The sequence below is a fragment of the Mus musculus genome, chromosome 4 (assembly GCF_000001635.26).
Source record: "Mus musculus strain C57BL/6J chromosome 4, GRCm38.p6 C57BL/6J".
NCBI lineage: Eukaryota > Metazoa > Chordata > Mammalia > Rodentia > Muridae > Mus > Mus musculus.
The window spans coordinates 118,054,325-118,077,236 of NC_000070.6; the positions used below are offsets into that span (position 1 = coordinate 118,054,325).

General features: G+C 47.2%; 1 protein-coding gene across 20 annotated transcripts in view; it reads right to left on the bottom strand.

Moving 5' to 3' along the window:
• St3gal3 (ST3 beta-galactoside alpha-2,3-sialyltransferase 3) overlaps window positions 1–22,912 on the bottom strand; it is a 202,821-nt gene that overhangs the window by 122,173 nt on the left and 57,736 nt on the right. For 12 of the 20 annotated variants that reach the window (XR_376301.3, XM_006502895.1, XM_006502892.3 and 9 more), the window contains one exon: window positions 326–373. The exons of the other annotated variants lie outside the window; for them this stretch is intronic. Coding sequence is in view for 11 of the 12 variants with exons in the window: in XM_006502895.1 (XP_006502958.1) it covers window positions 326–373 (48 nt within the window). In the remaining variant the exon portion in view is untranslated. The remainder of the gene's footprint in view (window positions 1–325; window positions 374–22,912) is intronic. 20 annotated transcript variants of the gene reach the window in all.

Sequence of the window (22,912 nt, forward strand, 5' to 3'; positions counted from 1 at the left end):
CCTCTCACACGAACCATGGCAATTCTAGGAGGAAGAGTACCAGTTGTGACAGCCCTGGCTGGCCTAGAACTCCTCATGTCCATCAGGCAGGCCTCAGGCTCAGAGACCCACCTGCCTCTGCCAGTGCCATCGTCCCCAGCTCAGTGTCTGCCTGGAAAACAACTGGAAAAGTGTTTCCCGCTGGGACCTTCTGCTCCCTCCATGGCAAAGCCCTGGGGCCTTTTCCATAATTCTGTGGCTCTCTCCCCCTCCCCCGGGACCCCCAACTCATCAGGCTGCACCACAAAGGGCTGAGGAGATGACAGAGGGGGTGGGGAGTTGGTACCTGTGCCTAGGGTTTGTCCAGCGGAGTCAAGGGAAAGAAGCAATGAATCTGTAACACAAGAGGACAAGTTCACGTCTTTCTTCTGTAGTCAGACAAGGGTCTGATGGCTCCACCCAAAGCCTGCAGCAGCCTAAAAGCACTGACTCCTCCCCTTTGGCAGCTCACTTTCTTATATCCAGATGCGTGTTTGTTTGCTATTCCCACCCCACCCCCAGTAAAACCGTGAAAGTAGCGTATAATAATTTATAGCATATGCTGCAATAGTAAAGCGGATATGTCAAAGAGAGGGTAGGTATTAGCGCGCAGAGCCCATGCCACCAGGGCCTTTGCAAACACAGCAGGCAGAATCAAGGGGGTGGGGGTGGGGTGTGAGCTCCCAAGCAGCCAAAGCAAAGAGAGAAAGACAGTTCCAGAGCTCGGTGTCCTTAGTGCATTCTTCTTGTCATTCACAGAGTCAGGAAATGTTCGTTGGGCATCTACTATGTACTAGAATACTATGATACGGTAGTCAGCAGCAACAACAGCAACATGTGGTCTGTGCTCCCGTGGGTCTCCTTGCCTTTCATCTTGGAAAGAGACCTTATCAGAGGACAAACTATTTAGCTAGACACCGAGAAGAACAACTCAGAGAAGCCGTTGCGGTCGGTGCTAGGGACCAGCCTGAGGGCACTGCGCATAATAAGCTTCTCTGGAGAAGCTGGACCTTGGGCTAGGGCTGATGGGGATGCTGAGGGTTAAAGCCAACAAGAATGGGATGAGCATCACAGGCACAGAGATGGCCTCATGTCCGTAAAGACCTGAAGGAAGAAGGGAGCAGGTGCTTCCAAGCAACTCAAAGACTCGAGTCCTAGCAGAGAGGGGACCGGATGATGTTGATTCTTGTCTTAGTCAGGGTTTCTATTCCTGCACAAACATCATGACCAAGAAGCAAGTTGGGGAGGAAAGGGTTTATTCGGCGTACACTTCCATGCTGCTGTTCATCACCAAAGGAAGTCAGGACTGGAACTCAAACAGGTCAGGAAGCAGGAGCTGATGCAGAAGCCATGGAGGGATGTTCTTTACTGGCTTGCCTCACCTGGCTTACTCAGCTTGCTCTCTTATAGAACCCAAGCTACCAGCCCAGAGATGGTCTCACCCACAAGGGGCCTTTCCCCCTTGGTCACTAATTGAGAAAATGCCTTACAGTTGGATCTCATGGAGGCATTTCCTCAACTGAAGCTCCTTTCTCTGTGATAACTCCAGCTGTGTCAAGTTGACACAAAACTAGCCAGTACAATTCTCCCGCAACATCTCTTGAGTTTATAGCTAGGAATCTTGCATGGCCATCTCTTAACATATGATCCAGTCTCAAACAATGGTAAAAAGCCAATGCACAGCAATTACACAGCAAGGGATACCTACATGAGGTGTGGTCCAAACACCCAAGACTCAAAAGAGCAGATTCAAAAGGCTCACTCGCTGCAGAGAGATCTAGCCAGGCATGCAGAACATGTGTGTGCAGCCACGGCCCACTCTACAGTATCTTCTAGATCTCACTACACACAGAAATTCAACATAGTTATCATAACTTAACAAGGCCCCCACGCTAGCACAGAAGCTCAATGAAAGCAGCCGCGGCAGCTGCTCATTCACGGTTACATCACTAGCACCACGCCTGACTCTCAAGCCACTGCGGAAGGACAGTTTCTAGAGAAATGCCCAGACCACAAGCCCTTTGGAAATATGTTTACCAAGAACCATTGGGCAGTGAGCTGGATGGGCTTCCTGAAAGGATCCAGAGGCTAGTATCCTGCATCTCGGGTAAGGGCAGATCATGTGCTCCGAAATCCACCAAGAAAAAGGCAGGACAGCTTGCTCTTTACAGAAAGGTGGGTGCACCATCAGGCCTCTTGATGAGCAGAGTCTAACTCAGGAGTGCTGCCCTTTTATCTCGGTGTTTTGTGTCTGCTTCATCTCCGTGAGATGTGTTCCTCCTTTTAAGCCCTCGGCCAAGGTGAGAAGGAAAAAGGTCTGCCTCACCTGGAGGCTTTGGAAGGCCTCCTGAGGTGCTGCCTGCCCAGATGGGCAGCCTTTCTAGAGGCAGCTCAAGAGCTGGGCAGATGAGATGGCTCAGTGAATGAAACCCTGGCTGTGCAGTGTGAGGAGTGGAGCGCTGAGCCCCAGCAGGCCTGTGAAAATGCAGGTGGGTGCAATCGATGCCCAGTGTCATCCCAGAGTGCAGGAGACAGAGCTGGGGAACCGGCCAGGGCAAGCGGGGCAGCTAGACAGTGAGCTCAGAGCTCGGCACAAGACCCTGCTTCAAAATACAAAGTGTAGGTCAAGGAAGACACTTGATGTCAACCTTAGCCCTGCGCACAAACACACATACACACACACACACCCAGATGCAAAAAAATAATAAAATTTTAAGTACCTGATTTTCACTGGTTGACATTTTTCCAATTGTAATTTACTTTCTTCTCACTCATAAGCAATCCTGATCTAATAATCTGTTTTTGAAATTTTTTGATCCACATATTAAAAAAAGCTAGACCTTACTTGAATAACTAAAGAGCAGTAATTGCTGGTAGTGGCTGCCTTTGGTGGCAAGACTCTACAAAATGTCCACAGTGAACATGTGTTATTTGCATCAAGTGGGTGGGGGTGGGGCCGGGTACTGGCGCTCACTGGAGTCCCAGCTATTTGAGCTGAGGTGGGAGAGTTTTACTTGGGACCAGAAATGAGTGTGTGTGTGTGTGTGTGTGTGTGTGTATGTGTGTGTGTGTGTGTGTGAGAGAGAGAGAGAGAGAGAGAGAGAGAGAGAGAGAGAGAGAGAGAAGTGGGGTGAGAGGGGAGGAGGAAGGGGAGAAGAAAAAGATTAAAAATAACTGCTCCAGCGCACACTGGCTGGTATTGGAGCCAAGGCACGGCAGGTTCCAGATCTCTTCCATTGTTTGTGGTGAGGGTTGTTCGGCTTTTCAGTTACTGGGGCCATCCTGAGAGCTCAGAGCAGTTACATCAACTCCTGGACAACCCAATTTCACTTCTCTTCTTTTCTTCTTCCTTCCTTCCCACAGTTTGTTCCTCGGTCCCAGGGATGGAGCCCAGGGCTTTGCACAGGCTAGGCAGCATTCCCTCATCAGCTCTAGGCCCCTTGCCGCAAGCATTACCAAGCACCAATGCTCAGTAAGAGAGGTCTCTGCCTCGCAGGCCAGGAAGACGGACAAGGTACAGGTAAAGAGTGATCGATGAGGGTCTTGGGAGGGAAGCCTGGAGGGGAAGGTCGCCGTCTCCTGGGAAGCTGAGTCTCTGCAATGGTCGCTGTGCTCAGGGAGCATGCGTTTTCAGAGTTGAGATGTCATGAACAGGGGGTGAGTGACATATTCATGCTCTGTGTAAGTTCAAATAAATTTTGTTTTCAGTCTTAAAGGCATAGACCAGTTTGGTGATTCATTATTTGTGTTTATTCTAAAGGATGTAAGATTATTTTAGTTATAAACCATGATGACAGCTTACGGGAAAACTTAGCATTCAACAAAAAGAGACGTTTGCTTTGCAAGCAACAGAGCAAGAATCCAGATTTCTCCCTCTGAAGCTAACAAATAAGTCATTTTTACTTGAGCGTTCCAGGCTCCAGCTGTTCCTGGCTCCTAGGCCAGAGGCGGGCGGCCATGTGGTGTGTTGCACAAATGACCAAACAGAATCCCAGACCAAAGCATGACAGAGCTCGCTGCACAATGAGGAAAGCTAGAATTTACTGGAAGCTTTTTATTACGGTCAGATGTTTCCTGTGTCTGGTTTCTGAAGCAGAATGTGGAGACTACGGAGGGGTAGGGAAGAGAATGCAGCCCATAGTCTTAGGTTTTGCCCAGGCTTTGAAAGCCCCAGGCATGTGTGAATGAGCTGCACTCTGGGGTGCCGCCTGCCTGCTACCCTATATGTTCCACATCTAGATCTTCTGCTATCCACCCCGTGCGAGCTTCAGGAGTGGGAGAATGAGGAGCAAACAGACTGTTCCCAAGCAAACAGGTAGAATTCAAACACGTAAACTAACATGTCCCTGTGATAAGACAGAAAAAAAGAGAGATTCCGCTGCTCCTTAATACAGAAAATACTATATCCTGCACACCACAGTAACAACAACAGAGACACGCAGAGTAAGAACGTGAGTGTTCCTGTCCTCAAGAAAGTCACGTTAGTGGGCGAGGGGTGAAATGCCAAGTATGTAAAATGAAGGAAGCCATTTCTCACAGGGGTGGTTGATTGATATGACACAACGTTAAAAGGCCAAGGGGGAGGAGGAAGAACAGACATGACCCATGGCGTGTTAGGGCATGGGGACGGTGACCTGAAGACAGGAGCCATCAGAAGCAAAGGCTAGAAGGGAGTTCTCGGCTGAGGGAGGGCACGCCCCAGAACCTCCTGCACTTAGGGTCAGAGTGGGCCTGACTGCTGCAGTGGAGAAAGCAGGAAGGTGGGAAGTGTTCTAAGAAAGAACCGGCCACATCTGCCTGAGGCTGTGGAGAGACGGCTATGTCCTGCGCCACAGCAGAATTTTTCTATTTAAAAACAATTTTCATGTGTTCGAGTATTTTTAAGATTTATTTATTTTTATTTAATGTATGAATGTTTTCCTTCCATGAGCACCACGTGAGTTCCTGTTCCCCAGGGATGCCAGGAGAAGGTAACAGATCCCTTGGAACTGGATATAGCCGGTTGGTTGTGAGGCAACACGTGGGAGCTAGGAACTGAACCTGGGTCCTCTGAAAGAGCAGCAAGTGCTCTAACTACTGAGCCATCTCTTCAGCCCATGTATGGGTGTCTTGCTTGAGTACAAGTCTGTGCACCACTTGTGTGCCTGGTACCCACGGAGGCCAGAAAAGACAGTTGGGTCTCCTGGGATTGAGAGTCGCAGATGTTTATAAGCTGACACATGGGTGCAGGGAATCAAAGCCAGATCCTCTAGCAAAGCAGTCAGTGCTCTTAACCACTGAGACAACTCTCCAGGCCCCACGAAGCCTTTAAAGACAAACAAACAAACAAACAAACTAACAGTGGCCTCAGCAGGACAGAGGGGAGTGTGCCAGTCACAGAGTGCCTGCTACCATACATCAAAAACAACAAACAGAAACTTGCAAAAATAGGGCAGTAAAGGGTTCCAGCTCGTGTTCTCAAATAGAAACTTGGCTTCAGGATTTGCAACGAACAGAACAGGAATGAGAAATGAGACATACAGAAGACCATATCCACAGTTCAGGCTTGTGCAAACTCAGGCTGACTTCTCTGAGTAAGAGTGGCCTACTGATGGACCACTGAGGTGGCCTGATCAACAGGAAGGTCAAGCCATTCCCTGGGGGCTGCCTTCTGGAGACATGCACTGGGAAGGAAGCACAGAGTATTGGGGCGCTAGGAGCAATCACAGCATAGAAGGGAGACAAGGGCGGGGCCTAGGCCAGGCTAGATGCTTGGTCCTGCAGATCACATGGTAAAACATTACAGTGAAGAGTCAGAGCCTGCTGTTGAGAGCATTGCAGAGAAGCTCGACCTTCAAAACGTCCTCCTGCTTCCTCTGTGGTGACCAGCTATGACTCGGGGCATCCCTCCTCAAGGCCTTAGTGTTTTGGCTTTGCTCAGTTTCCATGAGGCCTGACCAACCCCTAGGAGTCTCCTCTTTCTGCCTCCTGCTACCTGGATGCATTCTGCATTTGCAGGGAGCTCGTCCCCTCTGGCAGCTCGCTTCCTGCCCCCTTCCCCGCCCTCCTAACGACTGGTATAAAAGCATGCTTGTCACCCGGGACAACACATTCACAGGCTGACTCAAAAGCAGAGGACAAGTTAGATTATGGGTCTAAGCTGTAGTCACCAATCTGGCTTTACAAAGAGCCTTCAACTTGGCTGGGAGTGGGGGTGGTGCTGGTGATCTATTAAGAGAAATGATAATTTATTTTTCTTACTGTTATTTACTTGTTTATTTTTTGAGACAGGGTTTCACGTATCCCAGGCTGGCTTTGAATTAAGTATGTATTAGAGGATGACCTTGAATTTCTGATCCTCCTGTTTCCCAGGGCTGAGGTCACAGGTGTTCTTCATTGTGTCTGGTTTTATAGAGTGATAGGAGTCGAACCCAGGACTACATGCATGTTAGGCAAGCACTCTTCCGACTGAGCTACACCCCCAACCAGAGGTAGTATCTTTTTAAAAGAAAGAAAGAAAGAAAGAAAGAAAGAAAGAAAGAAAGAAAGAAAGAAAGAAAGAAAGAAAGAGAGGAAGAAAGAAAGAGAGGAAGAAAAGGTGTATTTACTTAGTTTGTGTATATGAGTACATTGCCATGTTTTCAGACAGCATTGGATTCCATTGCAGATGGTTGTGAGCCACCATGTGGTCGCTGGGAATTGAACTCAGGACCTCTGGAAGCGCAGTCAGAGCTCTTAACCACTGAGCCATCTCTCCAGCCCCCCAAGGTATATCTTATCATCCACACAGCCATCTGTTTCCTTTGCAATTTCTCCACTGCTTAGATCCTGGAATGATCAAGTCCCCTAGCCCTAGTTCCTCAGCTTCTTCCCTCTCAACCCCACCCCCCACTCCACCCCCACAGACACACAAACAAACAAAACTTGAATAAACAGATTACTGAAGAAACACAGAGGGAAAAAAATGTCCTAGGAGAGTGAGCCAAGAGCGATGAGAACTGATGACAAGAAGGGCGTCCTAATATGGTGTGCAGATGGCGGCCGGACTCGAAGGGAGGGCGTTCCCGACTTCAGTCGGATCGGTTCTGTCCGGCGGTCCAGCTTTGAGGACTCAGCTGAGAGTGGAAGCTGTGGATGCAGTAAACTTCTTCCAAGAAGGCTCTCCTCAGATTTTATCAATCCAGCTTACCAAGCATATAAGGCTCCAAAGCCTTTACAAAGCTCAGCTGCTCGAAGGAGGGCGGAATGGCTTAGTGTATAAAATGTTTGCCGAGAACTGGAGTTTGGATCCTCAGAACCCAGGTAAAACCTCAGAAGTCAGAGACAAGCTGGCTGGCTAGACTACCAAGAATCGGCACGCCTGGTGAGGACACGTGACACAACTTAGGGCTTCCACACGCGTGTGTACATGCATGTACCTACCCACCTGCAAATGAGAATACACGAGTGCATGCACAGGAAATAAAGGGCTAGGGAAAGAGCAAAGATGGTCCCTGAAGTCCAAGAATGTCTGAGCTCTCCTGGGATCACAGACTAAGAGTGTTAGAAGCCTTAAGAGTTAGGGTGGAAGGCCAGGTCTAGGGCTTTTACTAGGAATAGCTAGAAAGATGTGTAGGGAAGGTGCCTCAGCCAGTGTGAGGTTAGCAGGTCACAGTGGCAGGCTGGGAATGAGTAAGCAAAAGCACTGAGGTATGGGAAGTGAGGGGTGTGTGGCTTCAGGGGGGAAGGTCACCCCTAATTAATATCTTAGGGTTTCTTTGAGGAGGTAAGAATCCAGTTTTAAAAAAAGGCCTTGACACATCAAAGACTATTTTTAAAAAGTGAGTCACCGTGAAATTAAGGGAAAAAACTGCTATGTCATCCCAGGAGACAAAAGGCACTTGGCTTAAGATTGAGGCAGGAGAGTCCCTGGGGACTGGGACTGCCACACTGGAGGAGAGCAGGAAGTCTGGGAGGAGCTGGCCCTGGAAGGCTAGGCTGTGGGGTGGCACTGTTCACACACCTGTGCGTGTGAAGAAGCAGAGGGAAGGACGATGGACGTGGGCACGTGCTGAAACTGAGAGTGAAACCCTGGGAGTGAGCTGAGAGGCTCCAGGGCATGGGAAAGGTCGATGTGGTTGCTCTCGAGAGACACGGGACCGCCCCAGGTTGTTTGCCCAGTACGTGCTGGAGGGAGTGAGCATCTTTACACGGAGTCTCAAGTGAAGGCCAGCCAGTAGCATGACCGAGGGGCAGAGAGGCAGACTCGGACGGACAGGAGATGAAGAAACTGTTTCTTCTATTGGATGGTCCAGCCTGGGCACAAAGGATAGGAGGAAACCATTGCAGGAACAAAGGGCAGAGGCAGGGACCTGAAGCTGTCTGAGGGCACGACATGGCCTGTAAGGTTCCAGGTTTGAGGCAGACTTTCATGTTTACCTAGACTCCCCTTATCCCCAACACACACAGTGTCTTTGGATCTGATTCCTCCTGTGTAGAAGTTAATGTGGGAACTCATAGGTTCCTTCTGCTGTGTGTGTGTACATGCGTGTGGAAGCCAGAAGACAACCTCCAATGCCGTTCCTTATCTTTATTTATTTATTTTTTTTATTTTTGACAGGGGTCACTCATGGCCTGGATCGTGCCAAGAAGGCAAGTGTGCCTGGCCAGCAAGCTGCGGGGATGGGCCTGTCTCTGCCTCCCTTCCCTTCTGTTTATACAGGTCCTGGGAGCACGTGCAAGGCTTGTGCTTGTTAGCCACACCCTTTACTGACTGAGCCATCTCTCCTGCCCACGACAGTTTTACAGATTTTAGAACATCTATATGCTGCACAAATCAAACATTACTTAACACCCCACCACTGTGAGACATGGAAGTTACACGCTGGAACGAAATACTTCTGCCGTGGATTTTTATACTAAATGAGAGGGACTATAAATATATTCACATCATTTTAGATTAGATTTTGTAGACAAATGAGTTTTTTTTTTTTTTTTTAAAGATTTATTTATTTATTATATGTAAGTACACTGTAGCTGTCTTCAGACACTCCAGAAGAGGGAGTCAGATCTTGTTATGGATGGTTGTGAGCCACCATGTGGTTGCTGGGATTTGAACTCTGGACCTCCGGAAGAGCAGTCGGGTGCTCTTACCCACTGAGCCATCTCACCAGCCCGACAAATGAGTTTTTATACTAATCTCATGGGAAAAAAAACCTGTTAAGGGTGGGTAAGACAGCTCGGTGGATCAAGGCACCCGCTGTCAAACCTAACCACCTAAGTTCAATCCCCAGGACCTGCATGTGGAAGAAAAGAACCGACTTCTGAAAGTTGTCCTGTAAGCCCCCCCACATAAACACATGGGAGCACATGGGTACATGCGCATACTCACACACAAGCACACACCCATACAAACATACACTCACATATGAGCACACACATGTACATGTACAGAAAAAATGTAATAAAAGCAGAGTTTTAAAGTTCATGTTGTGATGGTGGTGTGAAGCCGTGTTAGGAGTCTGGAGTCTGGATTTTATCAAGTGGATGCAGAGAGGCAGAGAAAGACACCTTTTTTTTTTTTCTCAGTAAACTGATGTCAACAGACTTCAAAGAACCCCACTGTGATCGTGGTGAGAGGCAGTGGGATGCACAGGGCAGGCACATCAGGAGAGCCTTCTAGCAAAGCGCGTGGGGGGTGATTAGGGTCTAGTGTGGTACTGTGGTGCCCGGGATCTCAAGAGCAGGGTCGGGTAAGTTACTAAGTGTGGAGGCCACACAATCTCAGATACTATGGAGAGGGAATGAGGAGAGGGCAGGGCCGATCTGGATTGTGTAGCTGTGGACTAAGACGCGCTTAGCAGCCAGGTGAAGCTCTCTCCTGAGTGTGTCTGTGAGAGATGAAGGGTCGGGTTAGATGTGGGGAGGTGAGGACCAGTCCAAACCGGGATTGCAGAAGAAGGGAGTACAGGTACTCTAGAACAGAGAGACGACCACAGTGCTAGACGTAGCGCAGAAGGGGAAGTGTGCCTTAGAGACCCTTCCTCTGGGGCTGTGGTTTGAACAGGCTTTGCTCCCGCTGAAGCTCAGGCTGGCGTTCAGTCCCCACAGTGAGGCACTAGAGAGCGTGCGAATGGACGCAACTGTAGTGGTAGAGCCACTGACTGCGATTAGGGCCGGAGGGCGACATCAGGACGGAGCCCTATGAGTATAGCTCATGCGAACAACTCCCACCACGCAACCCCCTGCACAGCTTCAGGACTCTGCCAGCAAAAAGGCTGTCTCACTGGACATGGACCAGAACCAAAAGCCGAAGGAAACCTTTATCATTTACTCATTCTGTGGTGCTAAGTTAATAGCCAAGGGACAATGAAACTAGACACCTGTACCTAGCAGTTAGCCAACCAGTGGCCTCAAGAGCAGGTTCAGGTAAATTACTAAGCACGAAAGCCATGCAATCTCAAATGCTATGGAGGGGAAATGAAGAGTGGGGAGGGCGGATCTGGACTTTCTAGCTGTGGATTAAGACGCGCTTAGGAGAGACAGGTGCAACACGCTCCTGGGTGTGTCTATGGCAATGACTACATCATGAGGACTCTGACCTATGAGTGGATTAATTCCTAGATCGCGCCAAAATATGCTGCATGGTTGCATGGTTATTAGGAGGTGGTAACAGAAAAAGGCAGGGCTATTGGAGGAAGAGGTCACTGGTACCTGTCCTTGGCCTGTATCTGGCCCTGTTCCCTCACTGTATTTCCTTGCTGCCTGTTCACCATGAAGAAGCTCTTGTGTCCCCCTGCCCCCACAACCATGATGTCCCAACCCTCGATGGGCCCAGTAATATGGAGCCAAGTGATCACAGACAGAATCTTGTGAAACCGGGAGCCAAGATAAATCATTCCTTTTGAGTGGTTTATGGCAGGCATTCTGTCCCGGGGACAAGAATAGCCATTAGTGCAGAGTGAACACGTACCCTCCAAGTTCAATTAACAAAATCTGTGGTGACTATCGCCACGCACTGCAGATGGCCCAACTGAAGGCCTGGGGCAACCCACAAGTATAAAGGTTTAAACATGGGGAAGCCGTCCATGTATTCAGTTGTTGGTCAACTCTGAGTGGGCACCCAGGAAACTTAACCAGTCACCCAGCTGAAAATGGATTTCAGTTGGGAACTGGAAATCTTTCTCTGCAAATGACCAGTAAATATTTTAAACTTTGTCGGTTACATCAAATCTCTGTAGAAGATCCCACTTAGGTGATGGAGACATGGCTCCATCTTGTGAGAGAGTATACCAGTCTCGAGGACCCGAGTTCGATTCCTAACACCCACATGGGGTGACTCACAACAGTGGGTGAGTACAGCTCCAGGGTTCTACTGCCCTATGCTGGCTTCTGTGAGCACACATAAAGAGACGCAACATAAATAAAAATAGAAGACATCTTTTTAAAACTATAATGTCAGGAATAATAATTTTTAAAAAAAGGTTAAAAACAAATTGAGGAAAACTTTCGGAATATAGGACAGAAAGTTAGACACCTAGAATATGACATCTAGAATATGAGAACAAATAAGAAAAAAGTAGGGAAGAGGGGCTGGAGAGATGGCTCAGCGGTGCTCTTCCAGAGCTCCTGAGTTCAATTCCCAGCAACCACACAGTGGCTCACAAACATCTGTAATGGGATCTGATGCCCTCTTCTGGTGTGTCTGAAGACATACATAAAATAAATAAATCTCAAAAAAAAAAAGTTGGGTTAAAAAAATGTGAAAAGGGAAAAAATTTAAAGAAAGAATTCAATGAAAATTTCCTAGAACTACAGGGTCTGAGTTTTTTGTGATTTTTTTGTTTGTTTGTTTCTTTCTTTCTTTCTTTCTTTTTGCTTTATTTTAGCTTCGAAGGGTCTTTGGGGGCTGAGGAGATGGCTCAGTCAGTAAAATGCCTACCACACAAGCATGAAGACCTGCGTTTGGGTCCCTGGCACTCACGTAAGAGCGGGCTGGGTATAATGATGGAGACTGGGAGCCAGCCTGGGAGTCTCTCAGTTGGTCTGGTGGCCATTCTTGGTTGTCAACTCGGCTACATCTGGAACTAACTGAAACCCAAGTGGCCGGGCACACACACCTGTGAGGGATTTTTTTTTTCTTTCTTTTCTTTTTTGTTTTTCAAGACAGGGTTTCTCTGTGTAGCCCTGGCTGTCCTGGAACTTGCTCTGTAGAACAGGCTGGCCCCAAACTCAAGAGATCCTCCTGCCTCTGCCTTCTGATTGCTGGGACTAAAGGTGTGTACCTCCACTACCTGGAAGGCTTTTTTTCTTAATTAAATCATTTGAAGTGGGAAAACCCACTTTGAAAAAGTGTTTTATTTTATGTGTAAGGGTGTGTGCGTCTGTTTACGTGTCTCTGTGTCACATACATGCCTGGTGTCCAGAAAGGCCAGAAGAGAGCATCAGATCTCTTGGAACTGGAGTTACATATGGTTGTGAACCACCCATGAGGGTTCCGGGAATTGAACCTGGGTCCTCTAGAACAGCAGCTGGTGCTCTTAACTGCAGAGCCATCTCTTCATTCCTTTTGGCAAATCTCTTATCTCCAAAAATATTTACATTGTGATCCATAACAGGAGCAAAATTACAGTTGTGAACTAGCAATGAAAATCATTTTATGGGGGCTGGAGAGATGGCTCAGAGGTTAAGAGCACTGACTGCTCTCCTAGAGGTCCTGAGTTCAAATCCCAGCAACCACATGGTGGCTCAGAACCATCTGTAATGGGATCCGATGTCCTGTTCAGGTGTCTGAAGACAGCTACAGTGTATTCATCATATATACCAAATACATGAATAAAATCTTTTTTAAAAAAAAGAAAAGAAAAGAAAATCATTTTATGGCTGGGGGTCAGCACACCACGAGGAACTGTGTTACAGGGTCCCAGCATCAAGAAGGTTGAGAACCACTGCTGTAAGCATTCTAATCAATCCCTTCCTACCTATGTTAGACTCGATCTGTAAGCCCTGTTCCTCTAGTGAACCCTGGCTACACACAGTTATCCTATGGTTCAGCCATCCCACTGCTAGGCCAAGAGAAATGGGAATGTGCTGCACACATAAAAGCTTGTACATGGTGTCCACACATCCACACAAGCATTATTTCTGACAGCCAGAAACAGAAGAACCTATGCCGGTCGTGGTGGCGCACGCCTTTGATCCCAGCACTCGGGAGGCAGAGGCAGGCGGATTTCTGAGTTCGAGGCCAGCCTGGTCTATAGAATGAGTTCCAGGACAGCCAGGGCTACACAGAGAAACCCTGTCTCAAAAAAACAAAAAAAAAAAAAAACAAAAACAAAAAACAAAAAAAAAACCCAGAAGAACCAAAATATCCATTAGTGGGTCATGTGTGGATAAGTAAAATGTAGTCATTATCCCATTAAAAACGTCACTCAGCCACAGAAAGGCATGAAGTACTGGCATGTACTATACTGCGGATGAGCTCTGAAACACTACCCTAAGGGAAAAACAACTGGCAGAAGTTGTTTGAGTCCCTGCACTACATATGCAACTCCCAGAATAGGCAAGCCTGCAGAAACAAAGTATCTATGGTTAGGGCATGGGTCATAGGGCAGGAAATGGGTCATATTACACACACACAAACACACACACACACACACGCACACGCACACGCACACGCACACGCACACACAGAGACATACACAGTTTTCTCACCTAGCACGTTATTTTTTATGGAGGGTCATAATATAGATTGTTTCCACTTAAGTACTGTTCTGTCAGGTTGAGATGATTTTTGCCTGGATTGTTAAGCCTGTGTGCACTTTATATTCATTTAGGTCATACTATCTTCAAAGTAGATGTCTTGGTAACTCAAACTAAAAAACTACATTTTGGTTTTTGATAGTGAATTCTTTATATTGAAAATGGATTGTTATTAAAAATCTGTTTTGAGATTTGTATAAAAATATATTTTAACCAATAATATAACCTGGTTTGAGACCAAATATTTAGACAACTGCATACATACTATAAGTGTATATATACACACACACACACACACACACACACAAACACACACACACACACATATACATACCATAAGTAAAGATCAGGGCATGCAGTAGTCTACTAAATCCTTTTTTATTGCATGTATCTGTCTGTCTGGGGGCAGCTGTGCTATGCATGCCTGAGAGGTCACATGACAGCCTTTAGGCTTCAGTCTGCTCCTCTACAACGTGGTCCTGGGAACGGAACTCAGATTGTCAGGCTTGGTGGCAAGCTCCATGCCACCACTCAAGTCCACCAAATTTTCTTTTTTTTTTTTGAAGATAAAATTATTCTGATGTGTATCTATCTGTATCTGGGTATAGGCGCATCACATATATAGGTGTCCATGGAAACCAAAGAGGATGTCAAACCCCCTGTAGTTAGAGTCACAGGAGGTTGAGTCACCTGACATGGGCCTTGGGAACTGAACTTAGGTCCTCTGTAAGAGTAAACAATGCTGTAACCACTGAGCCACCTCTGCATTCCCCGCAAGTCTAGAGTGTTTCTTAATGTTGCTTTGTAGTCTCTCCTGCTCATTCCCAGTTCACCTTTTGTTCTGAGACAAGGCCTCTCTCTGTATAGCTCTATCCTTGAATTCCCTCTGTAGAACTCTGGACTGGAATTCAGAGCTCTCCCTGCCTCTACCTCAGAGTGCTGAGATTAAAGGTGTGAGCCAGTACTCCTTTTATAATCCTCTGTAATAGCAGATCTATTTTCTGTCCAATTTCATAGAAAAAATGGTATGGATTTTACTGCTGAGCAATTTTCTCACCTATTTATGTATTTATGGACCTTGAGATGGTTTCTAATAGTGAAGTATTAGAAATAAGACTTCTGTGAGTCATTGTTCCTAAACCCTGTAGAGGCACATAGTCTAATTTTCTTTGGATAAATATCAATGAATAGAAAGTATGCACAACGTGACATGTGTACTCTTGCCATATGAAGAACATGAGAAAATGCTTCCTAAAGTAGTTGCATAACATTTTTTTTTTTTGGTTCTGACTTCTGCCAGAGAGTATTGTTCAATGGGAACACATGCTCGCCAGTAGTGTGTGGTCAATTTTAAAAAATTTAACCCTTCTACCAAGCATGGAGCTTTGGTTTGTGTTGCTCTATCACTGAAGACTCACTAGATGTGGTGGTATTTGCATAAATCTGGGGTAGCTAGAGTTGAATGTTTAGCTTGAATGGCGAGCTATATGGTATATACATTATATTTCAAGACCGCTGTTATCATCAGTCACTTCTTGTTCCAGGTACTCGGGAAGCTTCCAAGTTCAAGGCCTGCCCAGACTACAGAGCAAATGCAAGGCTGACCTGGGCAACTTGACTTAAAATAAAGCATGTCCTCACAAGAAGGCTGGGGTAGAGCTCAGCGGAAGTGCTTGCCTTGCAGGTGTGAGGCCCTTGCTAGGAATCCTTAGTACCAAAAGGGTGGGGCACCCAGCCTCAGAAACACCGCTCGGGACGGGTCACGGAGGCTGGCAAAGGGCGAGCCCCCTTTGCCCACCCCTTATATGTGGATCCTCACTGTTTGGATTAAGGGAGGGACGGAAGGAGGAGAGGAGACGGTACATTCCTTCTTTAAGGCTACACTGAGGAGGGGTTGAGAGGCGCTCAGCAGCTATTAGTATTTGCTGCTCTTTCAGATGACTGGGGTTTGGTTCTCGCACCCACGTAAGGGGGCTCACGACCACCTACAGGACACAACCACAACTCCAGCTCCAGGGGATCCAACACCCTCTTCTGGCCTCTATGGACACTTGTATTCACACAGACACCACCCCCTCCCCCATACACACCTACACATAATCTAAAACAAAATTAATTTTAAGAGTTAGGGCTAGGCAAGAAGGGAACTTCCCCTGATGTTTGAGCCAGAATTCTCACTAACTCAATAACTAAACTTCTGCATCCCAAGATGTTGTAAACTGGAAGTTCGCAGATGTAGCAAGTTTAGCCCACAGATTGTTTGGAAAATTCTGAATTTGTTAACATTTATAAGTCAGGATATTTCAAAAAACAATTCCTCTGTCTAGCTTCTGGGGGTGGGGAGGAGATTCTGACAATGGGGCAGAGGGCTGGTTTTACTCAGCAAGGATTAATGGATTATCCCTATAAACTGGTGTCCAGGGTATTCATAGGACAGGCCAGCTGGCTCTTACTCTAAGACTAGGGAAGAGAACATGCCAGAATCAAGGAGACAAACTTGGAGGAAGAGGGGCTGGAGGAGGTGGAGGGCCAGCATCCTCAGAGCCACTGAGGTCCCCAAGTCTTTATTCTTTACAGCATCTCTGTCTTCGCCCTGGAGAGTTACCACAGACCAAGCTACACACTCACTTGATTACGTCTGATGTTGGTTTCCTAGTGGAGACTGAAAACTCTGAGCATCCCAGAATATCCTTTTCATAATACAGTATTCTCCCCTTAGCCACAATTTCACTTTCTGTGGTTTCGGCTGCCCACAGTCAACTGTGACTTGAAATTGTGTGATGGAAAATTCCAGACATAACTATCCCTTGAGTTTTCAACGTCTATGTTTCCAAGTAGTGTGATGAAACCTCTTGCTGTCTTGTCCATCTGTGCTCTCTGCTGCTCGGGATGCGAATTGCTTCTTTGTCCAAAGTGTCCTCGCTGTATGTGCTACCCTCCCTACTGGGGCCCAGCAGCTGTGGTCCCTGGCTCTCAGAGCAGTTGTTGCAGCACTGGAGTGCCTGGGTCCAAGTGACTCTCACTTCACTTGGCCTTGGCCCCCAAACACGTAAAGTAGTGATGCAGGAAATGCTAATAATGTATGGCCATAATTATTCTATTACTTTGCTAGTTATTGTTGTTAATCTCTCTCTCTCTCTTTTTATTTATTATATGTAAGTACACTGTAGCTGACTTCAGACACATCAGAAGAGGGTGGCAGACCTCATTACGGGAGGTTGTGAGCCACCATGTGGTTGCTGGGATTTGAACTCAGGACGTTCGGAAGAGCAGTCAGCGCTCTTAACCACAGAGCCACCTCGCCAGCCCTGTTGTTAATCTCTTACAGTGCCAAATGTGTAAATTTTTATCACAGGAATCTACCTGTAGGAAAACCCAGTATATTATAGGGTTTTATACAAACTTCCTGAGAACACCTGCAGTTGCAGGCATCCATTGGTACCCTACAACTTGGATGAGGGAGATATTCAGCCCTTCACTGAGAACCTTGCTTGCTACCCACACACCCTAAGCGTATCTACTGACAAAGGAGTGAGTGAACTAGCCGATGACAAGCCAGGAGCTAGAGAATCTTTAAGAAACATTCTACCACTGCCTTTCCCAGTAAACGAAAGGATACAATTCTACACAGTCACAATACTTAACAGCTGCTGCCTCAGAATGGCCCCAGCCCTGGGGGGGTTGTGCACGCGCGTGCACGGCTGAACCTTCCACACAGACATCAGTCATTGTTTGCCTTCTCCTGGGGGTTGCAAGTACATAGGCCTTCCATCCAGCCCCTCACTCGGTTTGTACTCAGCAAGACAAAAGTCCTGAATATTCCAGAAGGAAGCCCACTGGGGGAATCCGCTAGACACCTGCACATGCTACAAAGTGGCGCACTTCTGAAAACATCGCAACACTTTCCACAGCAACACATAAAACTGTTCATTTTCCCATCTGTGCAATGAAATAAGAAGAGGCTGTCACCACCCCCCAAGGACAGGATGTTCCTGTACACAGTCCACACTCATATGTATCCACCTGCCCCCTCCCCCACGTCTTTCTATATCCTCCTCCTCTGTGGGCTCTGGAAGAGCTTTACTCTGACCTTGGCTGTTGTCCTTAGCCTCACTGACTTAGGAATGCCACACTCACTGTTTGTCTTTGCCCGTTAGAGTCTTTTTCGGGGTCCAGGACACTGTTCTGAGCACACCCTGCCGAGCAGCTTTCCTGGCCAATCCTCAGCTTACAGTCGGGTTAAATACGTCAGCAGGGCCACTGAAGCAGCTCTGTGTCTCTCACTCCTCTCTATAGAAGGCTCACCATGAAAGGATGTCCCACCGGCACTGGCAATGTTAAATTTGATCATCTGCTAGCTACTGAACCACAGAACACTCCATTCTCCTGGAGACTAGTAAGTTACTATTAAGTAATTCATATAAGAATTAATAAGACAATTTTTAAGACAATTTCTTTAGCCTAAAAATGATCTACTATGGAGAATAACCTTGTTTTTCAGAACCAAGCTGGGATGGTTTACAGAGTATCGAAAACTGCAACTTCCTTACATTCTGTAAAGAAAAATGTTAGCTGGGCTTGGTGTCTTATGCCTGTAATTCAAGCACTTGGGAGGTGGGGGCTGGGAGGACCAAGGTCATCCTCAGCTTGATAGTGAGGTAGAGGCTAGCCTGGCCTACATGAGACACCACCACCACCACCCCCAAAGAAGAGGGGGAAAAAGAGAGAGACAGACACATACATACACATGGAGACCGAGATCCCGACACACAGAGAAAGAGGACACATCCATCTACCTAGCTACCTTCCCATCAATGGAGACAGAACAAATGTGGCAAATGTTGTTACCACATGCTGATACCTCCTGCCCAGTGTGTAGGAGGCACTAGGTTCTACCCTCAGCACCCCAAAAAGAAAAGGTTAAACGTTGACCTGTTGAGCCAACACTAATGCTCAACCTGAAAGTCAGATGTCACAGCACCCTGGCTCTCGGGACACTAGAACAGAAACCATCTACAATGCAGGATTAAAAAGGACCGCCTCTCCTAGACACGGTGTCAAGTGACCACCTAGAGGAGAGGATAACAGTGCCCACGCCCACTGCTGAAACCGACAGTCTCCAGAAAGCAAGGACAGGTATCCATCTGTCTACGGAATTTTCTTGCAATTGCCAGATTAGATTTATCATCCTAACTATAACAACCATGCCCTGGATAGGACAGGTGTGGCCCCTCATACACAAGAAAGCTGAGAATTGACTCTAGGGCCTCACGCAGTCTGGTCAAGTGCTCTCCCACAGAGTCACACCCACATGCTGGGGACATGGCTTGGTCTGAAGACTGCTCACAACTGCCCTGCAACTCCAGCTCTAGGACGTCTGATGCCCTCTCTGGCTTCCATAGGCACTGAACTCACACATGGCACACAGATTCACGGGCAGGCAAACAGCCACACACAAAAAATAAAAGTTTAATTTAGTTTTTAAAAAGTCACACACTGGTTTTACTGTTTAAGTGTGAAGCATTCTAGGAATTGAGTTTATGGCTTGTGGAAAAATCTCTTAATTTCTGTTTTTGTTTTTTTTTTTTTTTTACCAGCCAGCTATCAATAGCAGACATGTTGAGACTCTCATTTTGAATATAAAATATATTCACAGCTTTTACTGGTATGCCAATAAAGGATTAAGTTTATTGCCCAAGTGGAAGAATCTAGAAGAAAGAGGAGAGTGGAGGTGTCAGGGAGAGGGAAACCCATGACTGGAGAGGGACATCCCGCAACCTGGGTTCTATCCCCACCTCTGGAAGAGGTGAGGCAATGAGCCCTCACACTCAAGACCCTCCCTCAGTGGTGACATTGGTTTCTATCTTGGAAAGTGGGGCTGCAAAGGCAGCCAGAGATCCGGAGTGAAAGCTCCGAGTGCCACAAGGGGAGATCTGGCTGGAGATCAGGCCTCGGGGCGCTCTCCTGTTCAGAGCCTAGGCCTCATAGGACTTACTAGTTTATGCATTGGGCACAGAGCCTATCAGCAGCAGGGATTTTGAAATGTTTCCTAAACTGAGTAATTTCCTCTTTGTTTGAAACTTCCGGAAGCAGGGCAAGATTCCTTTGGACCCACGTCTGTTCTGGGCCTGTTCTCATCTCCAGGGTAGTTTACAGTCTGGAATTGTGGCCTTTCGACAGGACACACCCTTTCATTTCTTTGTCCTTGCCACTAACTGAATCTCAGCAAGTCATGATAAGGCTGTTCCCCCCTCCTGTTCCTGACTTCTAAAATCTCTACTGGCTGCTCTTCCAGAGACCCGGGGTTTGATTCTCTGCACACACATGGTGGCTCACAACTGTCTGTAGCTCCAGTTTCAGGGGATCCAGTGCCCTCTTCTGGCCTCTGCGGGTATTGCATGCACACATTACACATATATGCAAACAAAACACTTACATAAAGAGATACTTTTTTAAAAAATCTGTTTTATGGGGCTGGTGAGATGGCTCAGTGGGTAAGAGCACCCAACTGCTCTTCTGAAGGTCCGGAGTTCAAATCCCAGCAACCACATGGTGGGTCACAACCATCTGTAACAAGATCTGACGCCCTCTTCTGGAGTGTCTGAAGACTGCTACAGTGTACTTACATATAATAAATAAATAAATCTTTTTTTAAAAATCTGTTTTATTTGTGTTAATTTTCTCACAGAAAGGCCTGAGCTGTTCAAGTCTCTCATCCTCTCCTCATCCCATATTTCTATCCTGCCCCCCATTATTTTCTTCTTCCTGTTTTTTAAAGGGGCTCTACCTGGCCCATGCTGGCCTGGAACTTGCTGTGCAGTTAAGAATGACCAGGGCCGGGCTGGTGAGATGGCTCAGTGGGTAAGAGCACCCGACTGCTCTTCCAAAGGTCTGAAGTTCAAATCCCAGCAACCACATGGTGGCTCACAACCACCCGTAATGAGATCTGATGCCCTCTTCTGGTGTGTCTGAAGATAGCTACAGTGTACTTACATATAATAAATAAATAAATAAATCTTTAAAAAAAAAAAAAAAAAAGAATGACCAGGGCCCGGCGTGGTGGGGCACGCCTTTAATCCCAGCACTAGGGAGGCAGAAGCAGGTGGATTTCTGAGTTCGAGGCCAGCCTGGTCTACAGAGTGAGTGCCAGGGCTACACAGAGAAACCCTGTCTCAAAAAACCAAAAAAAAAAAAAAAAAAAAAAAAAAAAAAAAAAAAAGAATGACCAGGAACTCCCGATCCTCCCATCTCTACCTCCCCAGTGCAGGAACTTCAGGTACACATTACCATGCCTGGTTTTTCAGGGTACCAGGAGTCAAACCTAGGGCCTGGTGTGTGCTAGACAAGCACTCTACCAGCTGAGCTATTTGTCAGCCACACAGATTTCTACTTCAAGCATCTTTTGATTTTTGTGTTTGTAAGTTATGGGTCACTGACTCCCTGGGCGGGAAGTTCAAGTCTGAGGCCCATTGTGACCCATCTGTGTGTTTACACTTGCTTCTCTGCCTATAAAGGTAGCAAGAGGTCAGTCACAAGCCACAAGCTGTCCTTTTACTTCAGAGTCTGCCACGCGGACGCAAATGAGAGGACAGAAAGAACGCGACCACGTCTGTCTCAGCATACCATCCCACCCAACTTACCCGAGCTCACTGCCTGATCTTCGTCCCATTCCCTAATGACCGTATGAGCTTAAGACAGCAGAGATATAAAGGGAGTAACACAGAATGCATGAAAACCAAATGCAGAGCTTCTCTAGTGGGAACTGAATAATTCCCTATTCGATCCTTTCCTTTGCCTCAGCGCACCAGGCTCAACATCCAAGAGTGGCTTTCAGTAGCATCCCTGTTTTTCTTTCAAAACTTTATAAAATCTACCCACAGAAAGTTTGGTTGAATGTGTGTGTGTGATGCATACGTGTGTGTGTGCATGTGTGTGTGTGTGCGTGTGTGTGTGTTGGCACAGTGAACCCAGAAGTTGCCAATTAAGCTGGCCGAGCTGTCCAGAGCTCCTGGGACCTCCCCTTCTCTAGTGGCAGTGCTAGGATTTCTGACAGGGGCTGCCTGTTCACGTTTATGTGGGTCTTTCTGTTTGGTCAGCAGGCGCTTAGCCCACTGAGCCATCCCCACCATCCCCACCATCCCCGCCATCCCTGCCATCTTAACTGCTTGAATTTCCAGATTCTCCTTTGCAGACTGGAGGTCTCCACTAGCACCAGCATGTACACATGTGGAACTTTATTTACTTACTTCAGAAACTAATCTTGCAAGCTGGGTGTTGTGGCACACACTTGGGAGGCAAAGGCAGATGGATCTCTCTGAGTTGGAGGCCAGCCTGGTCTACAAAGCAAGTTCCAGGCCAGCCAGGGATATGCAGTGAGACTCTGCCTCAAAGAGAAAATTTTAATCTGTGTATGTGCATGATAAATGTACATGCGTGTATCCACGTTCCTGTTGTGTGTGTATGTGTGTATGTGTACACTCACGCACACGCATGTGCAGGTGTGCATGCATGTATAGGCCCAAAGTCAATGTTAGAGTGTTTTAAGGTTTCTATTGCTGTGATAAAAACTAACCAAAAGCCACTTGGCCAGGAAAGGGTTTACTTCAGCTTACAGTTCCCCATCACAGTCCATCACTGTGGGAAGTCACAGCAAGAACTCAGGCAAGGCAGGAACCTGGAGGCAGGAACTGATGCAGAAGCCATGGAGGGAGGAGTCTGCTTACTGGCTTGCCCATGGCTTGCCCATGGCTTGCCCATGGCTTGCCCATGGCTTGCCCATGGCTTGCCCATGGCTTGCCCATGGCTTGCTCATGGCTTGCTCATGGCTTGCTCATGGCTTGCTCATGGCTTGCTCAGCCTGCTTTCTTACAGCACTCAGGACTTCCCAGGGGTGGCCCTGTCCACACTAAGTCGGGCCCTCCCATATCCATCATCAATTAAGAGAATGCACCTCAGACCTAACCAGAAGCCAGTCTGGGAGAAGCATTTCTTACTTGGGATTCCCTTCCCAAATGACTCTAGCCTGTGTCAGGGTGACATAACTGTTGCCAGCACACTCTTTTTTCCTTTTTTTAATAAATCAGGAGACGGGCAGTGGTGGCGTAAGCCTTTAATCCCAGCACTTGGGAGGCAGAGGCAGGCGGATTTCTGAGTTTGAGGTCTACAGAGTGAATTC